This window comes from Somniosus microcephalus, chromosome 5 (genome assembly GCF_052327205.1).
Source record: "Somniosus microcephalus isolate GS21.2 chromosome 5, FLI_Smic_1.0, whole genome shotgun sequence".
Lineage (NCBI taxonomy): Eukaryota > Metazoa > Chordata > Chondrichthyes > Squaliformes > Somniosidae > Somniosus > Somniosus microcephalus.
Window position 1 is genome coordinate 239,244,743 of NC_140991.1, and position 17,350 is coordinate 239,262,092.

General features: G+C 46.5%; 1 protein-coding gene across 1 annotated transcript in view; it reads left to right on the plus strand.

Moving 5' to 3' along the window:
- myo10 (myosin X) overlaps nucleotides 1-17,350 on the plus strand; it is a 312,484-nt gene that overhangs the window by 207,585 nt on the left and 87,549 nt on the right. The window contains exons 22-25 of the mRNA XM_085988751.1: nucleotides 11,105-11,198; nucleotides 11,962-12,017; nucleotides 12,468-12,610; nucleotides 16,824-17,018. Coding sequence (XP_085844877.1) covers nucleotides 11,105-11,198; nucleotides 11,962-12,017; nucleotides 12,468-12,610; nucleotides 16,824-17,018 — 488 coding nt within the window. The remainder of the gene's footprint in view (nucleotides 1-11,104; nucleotides 11,199-11,961; nucleotides 12,018-12,467; nucleotides 12,611-16,823; nucleotides 17,019-17,350) is intronic.

The following is a 17,350-nucleotide window of genomic DNA, read 5'->3' on the forward strand; positions in this document are numbered from 1 at the left end:
AGTACTATACATTCGATATTACATAAGATAATAAACATATTTACAACAGTAGAATAGACTAATTGTATAACTAACTAACATTTGAACTAACTTCTGTAACTATTAAATATTAACCTTTTACAAACATAGTATTATCAAAATATTACTCTGACAACATTGCTATTATGCTAAGAACTAAAGATACTCACAGATATTGCGTTTGGCCTAACATATGAAGTCAGATTACACTGGATGGAAAATCCCTCATGGAATTCTCCATTACTTAAGTCAGGTTCTTCCTGGTAAAACTGCTTCCTGGGGTCAACAGGAAGAAAGGTAAGAAGGTCAAATGACCTCTCACAGGAAGAAAGGAACAGATGACCTTTCCAGCTTACAAACTGTTAACACAATAACCGCCACCAGAGGGTGCTATTGCATGTAAAAACATCCAGGATGTCACAATGTCCATCGGTCCAGAACATTCACTATATTAACAAAATAATTTCTAACAATGGAAGTGGTTTAGACTTTGTACTGCAATGGACAAGCACAGTGTTCTCCTTGTTGAAATCTGTGTTGCTGCCAATAAAAGAGGAATTCAGGGCTTGATGACACAAAAATCATCTTGTTTTGGGCACTAGTTGAAGAATGTTCTGCTGCTTATATTTGCATGCTATTCCACCAAGCAGAGTGAGCACACATTACATCAAAAGTTGATGGCCTGATTATAAGTCATGGGAAATGGGCCTGAATTGTTTGTAAAGGCCCTTGACCTCAGTAGAGAGTTTCTAGTTCCTATCCTGCTTGTTTTGTGGCAAACAAAAAAAGTGAGCAATAGTGGTGTAATGGCTGTTATGTCACTAAGTTGGTCTTGCAGGCAATTTACATATTATGTATACAGCAGAAAAACCTAATTTTCACCAGTATTAGAAGATCTCCCCATATATTCCTATTTGGTCCTCATTGCAGTTGTGCTAAAAGAAAACTGCAGGACCCCCAGTGTATCAAAGTCAGCACCCCTTTTTATTTCTTTAACGGAAACTGTTTTGCATCCTAATCTGATATGGAAGTAATGTACAATAGCAATCACTTTTTGGGAAGAAATAATGTGTTAGAAAGTTACATTGTGGTGTTCCAGTCTCCTTCAGGTAAGGAATCATAGAAAGTTACAGCACGGAAGGAGGCCATTTCAGCCCATCGTGTCCGCGCCGGCCAACAAAGAGCTATCCAGCCTAATCCCACTTCCCAGCTCTTGGTCCGTAGCCCTGCAGGTTAGAGCATCCCAAGTGCACATCTATCAGCTAGCACCCTAACTGTTTACAAATATTCCGGAGTAATAATATTGAAGCAGTACTATTTAGCCCATAAATGGTGGCAGAAGCATTTCAGATATTTGGGTCAATTTTCAGAGTGATTTCATAAACTTACTGAGGGTCTTGCAAAGTTTTCTTTTAGCACAACTGCAGACTCAGCTGTTTTATTTGATTGAACAAAAATAGCAATACCTGCTCGTAAAAGCACAGTATGTAATATTGCAGTGCCTGTAGGTTTTCTCTAAAACTGAATTCTATTTGGATTTTCACACAAGGGCAGTTTTGTGTATAAATGGCATGTTCAGTATTTCTGTTGGCCTGTTTCATTGTGTCAAAAGAAGTGAATTATTAGAAAGCTTGTGCCTGGCAGGTGACAGTGTCATATATCAATGAACGATAATTCTGCTCAGCCTGATTTTAATGTGTTAGGCTGCCGTTGAGCTCTTGAATATGATCAAATAGTTTCAAGGAAACAACAAATCGGTTGTCTTTTTCTGGCCACAGACTGGCTGGGTGCAAAGCCTGACCATGCAGGCTAACAATGCCAGCCATTAAGTAAGGTCCAGAAAATAAAGTCATGAGCCGTAACTTTCAAACAACTGAACACACGTACGTACAGCTGTTGCTCTGTTGCTGTAGAATTTGCCCAACAATGTGAAAAGGGTGGATTGCAGAACATTTTATTTTACTTCCAAGAGTGGCATTTTATTTAGTTTCTATTTTTATTTTGGTTCCTGGTAAGATTTGTGTCTGCCCCTCCCTTTCATTTGTCTTCTGCATGTGTGGCATTTTTTCCTTCTCTCATTCTCTCTATTTCATTTCTTTCTCTTTTTTGCACTTCCACTCTCTCTTTCCCTCTATCTATATATCTCTCTCCCTCTCTCTCGCTCTCTCCATCCTCCCTCCCTCCATCCCGCTTTCCCTACCCCTCTTTTTCTTTCCTACCCCTCTTTTTCTTTCCTACCCCTCTTTCCTTTCCTACCCCCTCTCCCTCTCCCTCCCCTTCCCCACTTTCTCCCTTCCCATAGGCCAGGAATTTGTGGTTGTAATGATGGTGAAACTGTCGGCGTTCGCCATCAGTACAACTGTGAATCTGACAGCAACTTCTGGAGTACGCACAGTTAAACGTGGAAATTCAGAAATGCTTTGTCATTCCCTGCTCCTCAAATGTCACATTTTTCCATTATGATAAAAATCCCATGGTTTTTAATAACTTTTTTTAAAAAGTTTTTGATATTTCAACTTCTACCTTAATCCCATCTGCATGTCTGAATCTTTATTTCACTCTCTGTAAAATGATTAAAAAGTGAAGGAAAATCAGTACATTTTGCTGTCTGTGAGAATTCTTCAATTAGCCAGCTTGATGACATCACTGTTGGATGCTGGAGATCCCCTAGACTTGACGTCAGATTCAAATTAAAGTTGGAAAAGGTGAAATTGACGCCACAGAGATCGCTAAGTCTTTGTGGGGAACTTCCTTCGAGGTCCACGCCAATTGCTGTCACTTCGCCACTAACCGCAAAATCCGGGTCAATATAGAGTACAAATAGGTCCCTGCTGGTGTTTATACTCCACACGAGCCTCCTCTCAGCCTTCTTCATCTAACCCCATCAACGTTCCCTCTTCCCCCCCCACTTTCTCCTCTCCCCCCCACTTTCTCCCTCTCCCCCCCCCACTTTCTCCCTCTCCTCCCACTTTCTCCCTCTCCCCCCCACTTTCTCCCTCTCCCCCCCACTTTCTCCCTCTCCCCCCCACTTTCTCCCTCTCCCCCCCACTTTCTCCCTCTCCCCCCCACTTCTCCCTCTCCCCCCCACTTTCTCCCTCTCCCCCCACTTTCTCCCTCTCCCCCCACTTTCTCCCTCTCCCCCCACTTTCTCCCTCTCCCCCCCCACTTTCCCCCTCTCCCCCCCACTTTCTCCCTCTCCCCCCACGTTCTCCCTCTCCCCCCACGTTCTCCCTCTCCTCCCCACTTTCTCCCTCTCCCCCCCCCCACTTTCTCCCTCCCCCCCCACTTTCCCCCTCTCCCCCCCACTTTCTCCCTCTCCCCCCACTTTCTCCCTCTCCCTCCCACTTTCTCCCTCTCCCCCCCACTTTCTCCCTCTCCCCCCCACTTTCCCCCTCTCCCCCCCACTTTCTCCCTCTCCCCCCACGTTCTCCCTCTCCCCCCACGTTCTCCCTCTCCTCCCCACTTTCTCCCTCTCCCCCCCACTTTCCCCCTCTCCCCCCCACTTTCTCCCTCTCCCCCCACGTTCTCCCTCTCCCCCCACGTTCTCCCTCTCCTCCCCACTTTCTCCCTCTCCCCCCCCCCACTTTCTCCCTCTCCCTCCCCACTTTCTCCCTCTCCCCCCCACTTTCTCCCTCTCCCCCCACTTTCTCCCTCTCCCCCCACTTTCTCCCTCTCCCCCCCACTTTCTCCCTCTCCCCCCCACTTTCTCCCTCTCCCCCCCACTTTCTCCCTCTCCCCTCCACTTTCTCCCTCTCCCCTCCACTTTCTCCCTCTCCCCCCCACTTTCTCCCTCTCCCCCCCACTTTCTCCCTCTCCCCCCCACTTTCTCCCTCTCCCCCCCCACTTCTCCCTCTCCCCCCCACTTTCTCCCTCTCCCCCCCACTTTCTCCCTCTCCCCCCCACTTTCTCCCTCTCCCCCCCACTTTCTCCCTCTCCCCCCCACTTTCTCCCTCTCCCCCCCACGTTCTCCCTCTCCCCCCACGTTCTCCCTCTCCCCCCCACTTTCTCCCTCTCCTCCCCACTTTCTCCCTCTCCCCCCACTTTCTCCCTCTCCCCCCCACTTTCTCCCTCTCCCCTCCACTTTCTCCCTCTCCTCCCCACTTTCTCCCTCTCCCCCCCACTTTCTCCCTCTCCCCCCACGTTCTCCCTCTCCTCCCCACTTCTCCCTCTCCTCCCCACTTTCTCCCTCTCCTCCCCACTTTCTCCCTCTCCTCCCCACTTTCTCCCTCTCCCCCCCACTTTCTCCCTCTCCTCCCCACTTTCTCCCTCTCCCCCCCACTTTCTCCCTCTCCCCCCCACTTTCTCCCTCTCACCCCCACTTTCTCCCTCTCCCCCCCACTTTCTCCCTCTCCACCCCCACTTTCTCCCTCTCCCCCCCACTTTCTCCCTCTCCCCCCCCCACTTTCTCCCTCTCCCCCCACTTTCTCCCTCTCCCCCCACTTCTCCCTCTCCCCCCCACTTCTCCTCTCCCCCCACGTTCTCCCTCTCCCCCCCACTTCTCCCTCTCCCCCCCACTTTCTCCCTCTCCCCCCCACTTTCTCCCTCTCCCCCCCACTTTCTCCCTCTCCCCCCCACTTTCTCCCTCTCCTCCCCACTTTCTCCCTCTCCTCCCCACTTTCTCCCTCTCCCCCCCACTTTCTCCCTCTCCCCCCCACTTTCTCCCTCTCCCCCCCACTTTCTCCCTCTCCTCCCCACTTTCTCCCTCTCCTCCCCACTTTCTCCCTCTCCTCCCCACTTTCTCCCTCTCCTCCCCACTTTCTCCCTCTCCCCCCCACTTTCTCCCTCTCCTCCCCACTTTCTCCCTCTCCTCCCACTTTCTCCCTCTCCCCCCCACTTTCTCCCTCTCCTCCCCACTTTCTCCCTCTCCCCCCCACTTTCTCCCTCTCCCCCCCACTTTCTCCCTCTCCCCTCCACGTTCTCCCTCTCCTCCCCACTTTCTCCCTCTCCTCCCCACTTTCTCCCTCTCCCCCCCACTTTCTCCCTCTCCCCCCCACTTTCTCCCTCTCCTCCCCACTTTCTCCCTCTCCCCCCCACTTTCTCCCTCTCCCCCCCACGTTCTCCCTCTCCCCTCCACGTTCTCCCTCTCCTCCCCACTTTCTCCCTCTCCCCCCACTTTCTCCCTCTCCCCTCCACTTTCTCCCTCTCCCCCCCACTTTCTCCCTCTCCCCCCCACTTTCTCCCTCTCCCCCCCACTTTCTCCCTCTCCCCCCCACTTTCTCCCTCTCCTCCCCACTTTCTCCCTCTCCCCCCCACTTTCTCCCTCTCCCCCCCACTTTCTCCCTCTCCTCCCCACTTTCTCCCTCTCCCTCCCACTTTCCCCCTCTCCCCCCCACTTTCTCCCTCTCCCCCCCACTTTCTCCCTCTCCCCCCCACTTTCTCCCTCTCCCCCCCCACTTTCTCCCTCTCCCCCCACTTTCTCCCTCTCCCCCCCACTTTCTCCCTCTCCCCCCCACTTTCTCCCTCTCCCCCCCACTTTCTCCCTCTCCCCCCCACTTTCTCCCTCTCCCTCCCCCCCACTTTCTCCCTCTCCCCCCCACTTTCTCCCTCTCCCCCCCACTTTCTCCCTCTCCCCCCACTTTCTCCCTCTCCCCCCCACTTTCTCCCTCTCCCCCCACTTTCTCCCTCTCCTCCCCACTTTCTCCCTCTCCCCCCCACTTTCTCCCTCTCCCCCCACTTTCTCCCTCTCCCCCCCACTTTCTCCCTCTCCCCCCCACTTTCTCCCTCTCCCCCCCACTTTCTCCCTCTCCCCCCCACTTTCTCCCTCTCCCCCCCACTTTCTCCCTCTCCCCCCCACTTTCTCCCTCTCCCCCCACTTTCTCCCTCTCCTCCCCACTTTCTCCCTCTCCCCCCCACTTTCTCCCTCTCCCCCCACTTTCTCCCTCTCCTCCCCACTTTCTCCCTCTCCCCTCCACTTTCTCCTCTCCCCCCACTTTCTCCCTCTCTCCCCACTTTCTCCCTCTCCCTCCCCCCCACTTTCTCCCTCCCCCCCACTTTCTCCCTCTCCCTCCCACTTTCTCCCTCTCCCTCTCCCTCCCACTTTCTCCCTCTCCCTCTCCCTCCCACTTTCTCCCTCTCCCCCCCACTTTCTCCCTCTCCCTCCCCCCACTTTCTCCCTTTCCCTCCCCCCACTTTCTCCCTCTCCCTCCCCCCACTTTCTCCCTTTCCCTCCCCCACTTTCTCCCTTTCCCTCCCCCCACTTTCTCCCTCTCCCTCCTCCCACTTTCTCCCTCTCCCTCCCCACCCCCACTTTCTCCCTCTCCCCCCACACTTTCTCCCTCTTCTCCCCCCACTTGATTCCTCTCCCCCCCACTTTCTTCCTCTCCCCCCCACCCCCCACTTTCTCCCTCTCCCTCCCCACCCCCACTTTCTCTCCCTCCCCCACCCCACTTTCTCCCTCTCCCCCCCACCCCCACTTTCTCTCCCTCCCCCACCCCACTTTCTCCCTCTCCCCCCCACCCCCACTTTCTCTCCCTCCCCCACCCCACTTTCTCCCTCTCCCCCCACCCCACTTTCTCCCTCTCCCCCCCACCCCCACTTTCTCCCTCTCCCTCCCCCACTTTCCCCCTCTCCCCCACCTCCCACTTTCTCCCTCTCTCTCTCTCTTTCCACCCCTCCCTCTTTTTGCTAGTAGAAGAACACAGTATATGAAAATGTCCTAACCATTATTTTAAGGAAGGCTTTAACCTTTTTATTTTCAATGGGCTAATGCCACCAATTAAATAGTGGGCAGGGGATGTCATAGGAATTTTACATTACTGGTGACTGCACTGCACACTGTGCATGCTCAGTCCCATATCACTGAATATGCATCAGTTTTAGTATTTGGTAGTGTTTTCATTTCAGTTCCATTTTTGCCCTGAATTTTAATTTGTTTCAGTTTTAAGTTTTCATTAACGAAAAGCTTTCCTTTCATCAGCAATAATTTAGTTTTAGTTTTTAACTATTTACACAGTTTGAAGTCCTACTTTGCCCCTTTCTCGGTATGATATTAGGTGTCATCCTTGGCTCAGTGGTGGCACTCTCGCTCCATTCCAGGCCTTGAGCCCATAATCTAGGATGATACTGCGGTGCAGTACTGTGTGCTGCATTCTCAAAGGTGCCTTCTTTCAGATGAAGTATTTGCCCTCTCAGCTGGATGTGAAGATCCATGGCACTATTTAAAGTAGAGTAGAAGAGTTCTCCCAAGATTACTCATTGGTAAGGGAAGTGTGTTAGTATGCATTTGTCCCTGAATTGAATGGACCGAAGGATTGCTTTCATACCTTTTGTGTCTTGGAATATGATGAATCAACAAAGGCCTGAAGCATAAGATTAGAGAATTTTTTTTCTTTGAAGAAAGCAGTTTTAAAGTAGAAAGAACATAAGAATTGGGAGCGGGAGGAGGCCATACAGCCCCTCAAGCATGCTCTGCCATTCAATAAGATCATGGCTGATCTTCAACCTCAAACCCACTTTCCTGCACTATTCCCATATCCCTTCATTCACCTAGAGTCCAAAAATCTACCTATCTCTATCTTGAATATACTCAACAAGTCAACATCCACAGCTCTTTGGGGTAGAGAATTCCAAAGATTCACAACCCTCTGAGTGAAGAAATTCCTCCTCATCTCAGTCTTGAATGGCCGATCCCTTACCATGTGACCTATGCCCCCTAGTCCTAGGCACTCCAGCCAGGGGAAACAACCTTTCAGCATCTACCCTGTTAATCTCCCTCAGAATCTTATATGTTTCAATGAGATCACCTCTCATTCTTCTAAACTCCAGAGAGTATTGGCCCAGTCTACTCAATCTCTCTTCATAGGACAAGCCTCTCATCCCAGGGATCAATCTAGTAAATCTTCATTGCACTGCCTCCAAGGCAAGTATGTCCTTCCTCAGATAAGGAGACAAAACCTGTACAAAGTACTTCAGGTGTGGTCTCAACAAAGCCTATACAATTGTAGTAAGACTTCCTTACTCTTGTGGATATAATGTGGATAAATGTGAGGTTATCCACTTTGGTGGCAAAAACAGGAAGGCAGATTATTATTTGAATGGTAATAGATTGGGAGAAGGGGAAGTGCAAAGAGACCTGGGTGTTCTTGTACACCAGTCGCTGAAGGTAAGCATGCAGGTGCAGCAGGCGGTTAAGAAGGCAAATGGTATGTTGGCCTTCGTAGCAAGAGGGTTCGAGTACAAGAACAAGGATGTCTTGCTGCAGTTGTACAGGGCCTTGGTGAGACCACACCTTGAGTATTGTGTGTAGTTTTGGTCGCCTTACCTGAGGAAGGATGTTCTTGCCATGGAAGGAGTGCAGCGAAGATTCACCAGGCTGATACCTGGGATGGCAGGAATGACATATGAGGAGAGATTGTGTCGATTGGGCTTATACTCACTGGCGTTTAGAAGATTGAGAGGGGATCTCATCGAAACCTATAAAATTCTGTCAGGCCTGGACAGACTAGATGCAGGAAGGGTGTTTCTGATGGCCGGGGAGTCCAGAACCAGGGGTCATAGTCTAAGGATAAGGGGTAAGCCATTTAGGACTGAAATGAGGAGGAATTTCTTCACCCAGAGAGTGGTGAACCTGTGGAATTCTCTGCCACAGAGGGCGGTGGAGGCCAGTTCATTAAGTATATTGAAGAAAGAGTTGGATATATTTCTTAAGGCTAAAGGGATCAAGGGATATGGGGAGAAGGCAGGGACAGGGTACTGAATTTGGAGAATCAGCATGATCTCATTGAATGGTGGAGCAGGCTCGAAGGGCCGAATGGCCTACTCCTCCTATCTTCTATGTTTCTTGTACTCCAACACCCTTACAATAAAGGCCAACATGCCATTTGCCTTCCTAATTGCATGCTGTACCTGCATGCTAACTTGTTTCCTGTACGAGGACACCTAAATCTCTCTGAACACCAACATTTAATAGTTTCTCACCATTTAAAACATATTCTGTTTTTCTATTCTTCCGACCAAAATGAATAACCTCACATTTCCCCACATTTACGGGGTTACGGGGATCGGGTGGGATATGTGTCGGTGCAGGCTCGATGGGCCGAAATGGCCTCTATCTGCACTGTGGGGTTTCTGTGATTCTGTGATTACACTCCATCTGCCACCTTATTGCCCATTCACTTAACCTGTCTACATCCCTTTGCAGGCTCTTTGTGTCCTCCTCACCTAGCTTTGTATCATCATCAAACTTGGATGCATTGCACTCAGACCCTTCATCTAAGTCATTAATGCAGATTGTGAATAGCTGAGGCCCAAGCATTGATCCTTGTGGCACCTCAGTAGTTACAGCCTGCCAACCTGAAAATGACCCGTTTATCCCTACTCTCTGTTTTCTGTCTGTTAACCAATCCTCTATCCATATTATCCAAATGCCTGAGCCCTTATCTTGCTTAGCAACCTTTTATGTGGCACCTTATCGAATACCTTTTGGAGATCCAAATATACTACATCCACTGGTTCCCCTTTATCTACCCATGCTCAAAAACTCTAATAAATTTGTTAAACAGGATTTCCCTTTCATAAAACCATGTTGACTCTGCCTAATCAAATTATGATTTTTAAGTGCCTGTTACCACTTCCTTACTAATGGATTCCAGCATTTTCCTAATGACTGATGTCAGGTTAACTGACCTGTAGTTCCCTGTTTTCTCTCTCCCTCCTTTCTTGAATAGCGGGGTTACATTTGCTACCTTCCAATCCGCTGGAACCATTCTATAATCTAGGGAATTTTGGAAGATCACAACCAATGCATCCGCTATCTCCGCAGCCACCTCTTTTAGAAGCCTAGGATGTAGTCCATCCGGTCCAGGGGATTTGTCGCCTTTTAGTCCCATTAGTTTCTCAAGTACTTTTTCTCTACTGATATTAATTACTTTAAATTCCTCCTCTCATTGGTTCCTCATGATTTTTGGTATGCTTTTGTGTCTTCTACTGTGAAGACAGATACAAAATATTTGTTTAAAGTCTCTGCCATTTCCTTATTCCCCATTATAATTTCTCCCGTCTCAGCCTCTAAGGGACCAAAGCTTACTTTTGCTACTCTCTTCCATTTTACATACTTGGAGAAGCTCTTACAATCTGTTTTTATATTTCTTGCTAGTTTACTCTGAAATTCTATTTTCTCCCTTTTTTATAAATGTTTCTAAAGCTCTCCAAATCCTCAGGCTTACTGCTATTCTTCATAACATTATAAGACTCTTTTAATGTAATACCATCATTAACTTCTTTAGTTAGCCACGGATGGATCACTTTTCTCAGAGTTTTTATTTTTCAATGGAATGTATATTCGTTGAGAATTTTGGAATATTTCTTCAAATGTTTGCCACTGCTTATCTACTGTCTTACCATTTAATCTAATTTTCCAATCTACCTTAGCCAACTCACTCCTCATACCAATGTAATTGGCTTTATTTAAGTTTAAGACTCTTGTTTCGTAGTTAAGTATTTCACTCTCAAATCCAATGTGAAATTTGATCATATTATGATCACTCTTCCCCAGAGGATCCTTTACTCTGAGATTACAATACAAGATCTAAAATAGCCTGTTCCTTGGTTGGTTCAATAATGTATTGTTCTAGGAAACTGTCTCGAATGCCTTCTATGAACTGATCCTCCAGACTACCTTTGCCAATTTGATTAATGTCCCCCACGAATATTGTATTACCTTTGCTACAAGCTCCTATTATTTGTTGATTAATACTCTGTCCAACAGTAAAGCTACTGTTTGGGGGCCTATAAACTACTCCCACTAGTGTTTTCCGCCCCTTGTTATTTCTTATCTCCACCCATACTGATTCTACTTCCTGATCTTCCGAGCCAAGATCCTTTCTCATTACTGTCCTTATGTCACCCTTTATTATCAGGGCTACCCTCTTCCTTTTCCATTCGCCTGTCTTTTCTAAACGTCAAGTACTCTGGAATATTTAATTCCCAACCTTGGTCACCTTGCAACCATGTCTCTGTAATGGAAGCTTCTCCAACAGTATCTACAATTCTAAAAAAAAATCTAATCTAACCTAAAGAACCTATTACGTTATAACAGAAACTGCTTTTAGATATCGTGGTTATATCTCTTTCCCTTTTCTTGATGCAGCCAGTGGTTCAGCGTCCTAAGCCAAGTTCATGGATCAACTGAGCAAGAGATTAGAGAAATGCATGATGAGCAAGCAAACCCACATAATGCAGTGGTGAGTTACCTGTTCTTTTCTAAAATTTATAAAATGTTGCCTTTCATTCTGTGGTGTGTGTTAAAGGATGGGTTATCGAGTACAGTTGAGAAGATTTTTTTCTATCCACTGTTTCACATTGTATTTGTAAAATACAGCACTACACTTCACTTTATAGGGCAAAAAGACCTCTTGTCACTATGTACAGCAATGACATAAGTGTACTCATGAAGATTGCCTTTGGTTAGTATTTTTTAGCAAAATTGTAACCCTGATTTAAAAGAACACATTTATGATTTCACTAATAAATACAGAACAGACACGAACAGACACGTTTACAGAGTGACCAGTGGATTCCTGACCCATTTTGGATTCTCTTGCGCACAGTTTTAGAAGGGCAAGGAAAGTTTAGCCAACATTGCTGCTCCCTTTTCAAAGTAGGATAAGTGCTTCTATTAACAGTTTACATGTCCAATATGTTTACATCAGCTTTGTTTCAGTATAATAAGCTGCAATAGCGACAGTTATTCAAACTGTAATTCATTGAAGTACATTATTATTTCTGACACTATTTTCCTAGAAAATAACTGAGCTAAAGCTTATACCAATTTATTTCATTTTATTAAAAGTCTGTGTATAGTTATTTAAAGATTTTGATACAAATTATAAAAAATTTTGAGTCTTAAGTTACAAAAGCTTTGTTCAGAATGTTCATATCCATACAATATTACATCAGCTTATAATCACTTTTTATTTGTATTAAAACAAATCATCTTTTGTCTAGGGTACTTTGGATGTAGGTCTGATCGACTCAGTCTGTGCTTCTGATAGCCCTGACAGGTAATTGTTGAATTTTTATTTTCTGGCAAATGAAAGTTCAGATACTCATTGACCTGTGAGTTTATGCGTACTACTGTGAATGGGGAAATATTTAAGTTCATAATATATCAATTAATTTTGGTTTCATCCTTGTAATCAGACTTGAGGGACGGTGGGAATTTGAACAGTTAGCAGATGAACCCAAAATATGTTATATTTGTAAGGTTCATTATACAGGCAAATTGATTTCTGTGTTTCAAGGTGTATTTAGGAAAACAATCATCATATACATGTGCATTTCTGAATTTGAAAGACCTATTGACATTAAACAGAAAAGGGGGAGGGAAAGAATTGTTTCCATGAAACAGCAAAATGAAAAAAATTAAACATCTGTCACCCCACCACATTGTTTTATTCCATATAACTTATTCAAAATATCATCATACATAACCAGTGAATTTTTTTTTATAGACCCAATTCATTCGTGATTATTACAGCAAACCGCATTTTCCACTGCAATGCAGATACTCCAGAGGAGATGCATCACTGGATAACATTACTGCAAAGGATCAAGGGAGACACAAGAGTAGAAGGTCAGGAGTTCATTGTCAGAGGTAAGAGTGTGACCAGCTAAGATCTCATAATAAAGTAATGATCAGCCATTACCTTAAGCTACAAATTTATCTTGCTCTTTGACGTTAGAAAATTACTGAGCACTTGGTCTGAGTATAAAACAAGGCTTTAATCAACTGTTTCACAACCATGAGTTCTAGTTACATCACTAGTTCCTGGTTACAAAAACGTCCTGAGCAAGCTGGGCCCACGCCCGAGTATTTATACTTTTCTTGGACGGCGCCATCAGCTGGCCGCCCAGTGTTATCTCATGAGTCATTTCTACATGAATGGTAAGATTCATGACACTCTTGTCAATCAATTTCATAGCACAATTTAAGCTGATTTTCTCTTGCTACCCCTAGCACTGCCAGTTAACGGAGTTCAGTAACCATTAGATATGCTTACTAGACATGCTTATTGTGTCTGTGTGATACAGTTTTCATATTCTACAAACATAAAGTACAGTACAACTACATTTTTCTGGGAACAGACTGAAAACAATTTAAATTTTCTGAAGTAGTGTGAAACCATCTGGAAATGGTAGCTTCTTGCAGCCTGGATTGTACGAATCACAGTATAAATGTTTAATAGGATTACAATAGGATATACAGCACAGAAACAGACCATTCAGCCCAAACAGCCCATGGCAGCATTTATGCTCCACTCGAGCCTCCTCCCGCCTTTCCTCATCTAACTCTTATCAGCATAACCCTCTATTCCCTTCTCCCTCATATGCTTATCTAGCCTCCCTTTAAATGTATCTATACTGTTTGCTTCAACCACTCCCTGTAGTAGCAAGTTCCCCATTCTCACTGCTGCCTGGGTAAAGAAGTTTCTTCTGAATTCTCTATTTGATCTCTTGGTGAATATTTTATTGGCAAGTAGAATCATAGGGCTAAAAATTCAGTTTGGGGTGCCAAGCTCACCTGGGCGCCGGAATTACCGCTGCGTGCGGAGCCACTTGCGCCATCCGGATATTCAGTTTCTGCGCCCCAAATGGAAGCGGGCCGCTAAACGAGGCTTCCCGCGCCCCGCTTGGGGCGCTGAAACTGAATATCGGTGCGCTAAGGGCCGCAGCGCCACACGCTGCGGCACGGCACGCTGCGGTACTGCAGGCCTTCCTCCCACTGTTAAGGGGGAGGTGCCTGCAACAGCGCGATCCCCGCTCGCGAGTGCCAGCAAATGAGCCCGGCACCAAGGAGAAGTGCCGGGCTCTCGGGAAACAGCCGGCAATGCCGCGGGGGTGGGGTGGGGTGTAGGAGGCCGGGGACGGAGGTGCGGGCAGGCGGGCGCCAAAAAAACGGCCGGCCACACCTCCACCTTAACTAGCGCCACTACCGCCACAGGTAGGCCCCTGTGTACTGGTCGCTATTTGCGGCCGGCGCTGAGGAGGCGGGCGCGACCAAATATGGCCATCGGGGCGATAGCGGGGCGCTGCGCACACCGATGACGTCATCAGTGGCGGCGCAGCGCTACAGGCTAACGCCGCCATTAGCGCCCCGCTAAATATCGCAATAGGTGTGGCCAGTGGCGCAAAAGCCTCTGAGTGCCTTCTTTGGGCGCAAACTGGTGGCGCAGGCCACTGAATTTCTAGGCCATAGAATGGTTATAGCACAGAAGGAGGCCATTCAAACCGTCAAGCCCATGCCAGCTCTCTGCAAGGGCACTTCAGCTAGTCTCGCTCCCCTGCCCTTTCCCCATAGCCCTGTAATCTTTTTTCCTTCAAGTACTTATCCAATTCCCTTTTCAGAGCTACAGTTGAGTCTGCCTCCACCACCCTTTCAGGCAGTACATTCTAGATCCGAACCACTTGCTGCATAAAAAAGTTTTCCTCATGTCGCCTTTGGTTCTATTGCCAATCACCTTAAATCTGTGTCCTCTGGTTCTCGACCCTTCCGCCAATGGGAACAGTTTCTCTCTATCTACTCTGTCTAGACCCATCATGATTTTGAACACCTCTATCAAATCTCCTCTCAACCTTCTCTGCTCCAAGGAGAACAACCCCAGCTTCTCTAGTCTATCCACGTAACTGAAGTCCCTCATCCCTGGAACCATTCTTGTAAATCTTTTCTGCCCCCTCTTGAAGGCCTTCACATCATTCCTAAAGTACGGTGCCCAGAATTGGACACAATACTCCAGTCGAGGCCAAACCAATGTTTTATGAAGGTTCATCATAACTTCCTTGCTTTTGTACTCTATGCCACTATTTATGAAGCCCAGGATCCCATGCTTTTTTAACCGCTTTTTCAATTTGCCCTGCCACCTTCAATGATTTGTGCACATATACCCCCAGGTCTCTCTGTTCACGCACCCCCTTTAGAATTGTACAATTTAGTTTATATTGCCTCTCCTCTGTCTTCCTACCAAAATGTATTAAATTTCATCTGCTATGTGTCTGCCCATTTCGCCATCCTGTCTATGTCTTCTTGAAATCTATCACTATACTCCTCACTGTTTACTATACTTAAAGTTTTGTGTCATCTGCAAATTTTGAAATTGTGTCTTGTACACCCAAGTCCAAGTCATTAATATATATCAAGAAAAGCAGTGGTCCTAGTACCGACCCCTGGGGAACACCACCTTCCTCCAGTCCGAAAAACAACCGTTCACCATCACTCTCTGTTTCCTGTCACTTAGCCAATTTTGTATCCATGCGGCCACTGTCCCTTTTATCCCAGGGCTTCAACTTTGCAGCAAGTCTATTATGTGGCACTTTATCAAACGCCTTTTGGAAGTCCATGTACACCACATCAACCACATTGAGAGGTATTGTGGGCTGTGATCTTTCCTAGACATTGGGATTGGCCAGATGGACCGTTATGGTCTTTTTTGGCCCTATACATGCATATGTTCCAATGGGGTAGTAAGCATAGCTCTGCCCATCCAGTTAACTATGCAGGAGCAAAACTTTTCCTGACTAGAGAGCAGTGGAGGGAGGCAGTATAAATCTGCAGCGCTGCAAAAATGGTACCGCTTTCAGCTGGAATGTCCAGTATCTGTATTGTAAAATAATGGCTGTTTTCTTTAACATTACTTAAGGTGTTTAATTTAACTAAGGTGTGCATCAAACGACCTATTTGAGTTCATCGATTGTCGTGTACCAAAACATAATACAAAGTAGGAAATTAGTTTGTAAGAAATTAAAGGAAAAATAAGAGATAAGATTCAGAAAGGTTATTAACTAGTTTACACCGTGAGAGTACTTTTTGGCCAAGTAATTGCAATCTTTGAAACTGTTTGTAGTCATTGGAATTTTCCACTTTTAATCATCTGCAGTTTGTTGAATCTAACAATTTAGAGGATGAGTACTGATCATCTTGGGTGCAGGAACGGGAGGGCAAATTATTATTTAAATGGCAATAGATTGGGAGAGGGGGAAGTACAGAGAGACCTGGGTGTTCTTGTACACCAGTCACTGAAGGCGAGCATGCAGGTGCAACAGGCGGTCAAGAAGGCAAACGGTATGCTGGCCTTCATAGCAAAAGGGTTAGAATACAGGAACAGGGATACCTTGCTGCAGCTGTACAGGGCACTGGTGAGACCACACCTCGAGTACTGTGTACAGTTTTGGTCGCCTCATCTGAGGAAGGATGTTCTTGCCATGGAGGGGGTGCAGCGGCGATTCACCAGGCTGATACCAGGAATGGCGGGAATGACCTATGAGGAGAGACTATGTAGTTTAGGGATGTACACACTGGAGTTTAGAAGATTGAGAGGGGACCTCATAGAAGTGTATAAAATTCTGACAGGTCTAGACAGACTGGATGCAGAAGGAATGTTTCCCTTGGCAGGTGAGAACAGAACTAGAGGACATAATTTAAGGATAAGGGCTAAACCATTTAGGACAGAGATGAGGGGGAATTTCTTCACTCAGAGAGTGGTGAACCTGTGGAACTCATTGCCACAGAGGGCAGTGTACGCCAGCTCATTAAATATATTTAAGAGGGAATTAGATATATTTCTACGGGCAAAAGGGGTTAAGGGTTACGGAGAGAAGGCGGGGACGGGATACTGAATTAAAGGATCAGCCATGATCTCATCGAATGGCGGAGCAGGCACGAAGGGCCGAATGGCCTACTCCTGCTCCTATCTTCTATGTATCTATGTATGTATCTGTCTTTATTGAAGTTTTTTTTTCCTTCAAAGCTGTGAACTGTACATAGTATCTCATGCTGTGAAAATATAAACAAAAATCTTTCTGTACTTTGAAAGGATGGCTACATAAAGAAGTAAAGAATGGTGGGAAATCCAATTCCTTGAAGCTGAAGAAGCGCTGGTTTGTACTGACCTACAACTCACTAGACTACTACAAGAGCTCTGAGAGGAATATAGTCAAGCTAGGAACGCTGGTGCTGAACAGTCTCTGCTCTGTTGTGCAGCCTGATGAAAAGATTTTCAAAGAAACAGGTAGGCAGCTACTATCCCAAGTCTTTTCTAACATGATCTTAATAGATACCTTTTTTTATTGTGCAGGTCTTAATTAAATTTGTATTTTTAGTATTGTGGTATTTTAAGTACTGTGGTTAAACCCATGTCAATACACTATGGGGGGAAAATTCAGTTGTTTGCGCCTCCCATTAGCGCCTTAAGAGGGCGCCAATTGGGACGCAAAGCAACTAGAGGCCGGGCGCGGCGATGTTTGTGCCCCTCGTGAAATTAGCTAGATGTTTTGCGGCGGCGTTAAACACTACCACCACAGTCTCCTGCGCCGGCAGATTATGACGTTAGTTGAGTGCGCA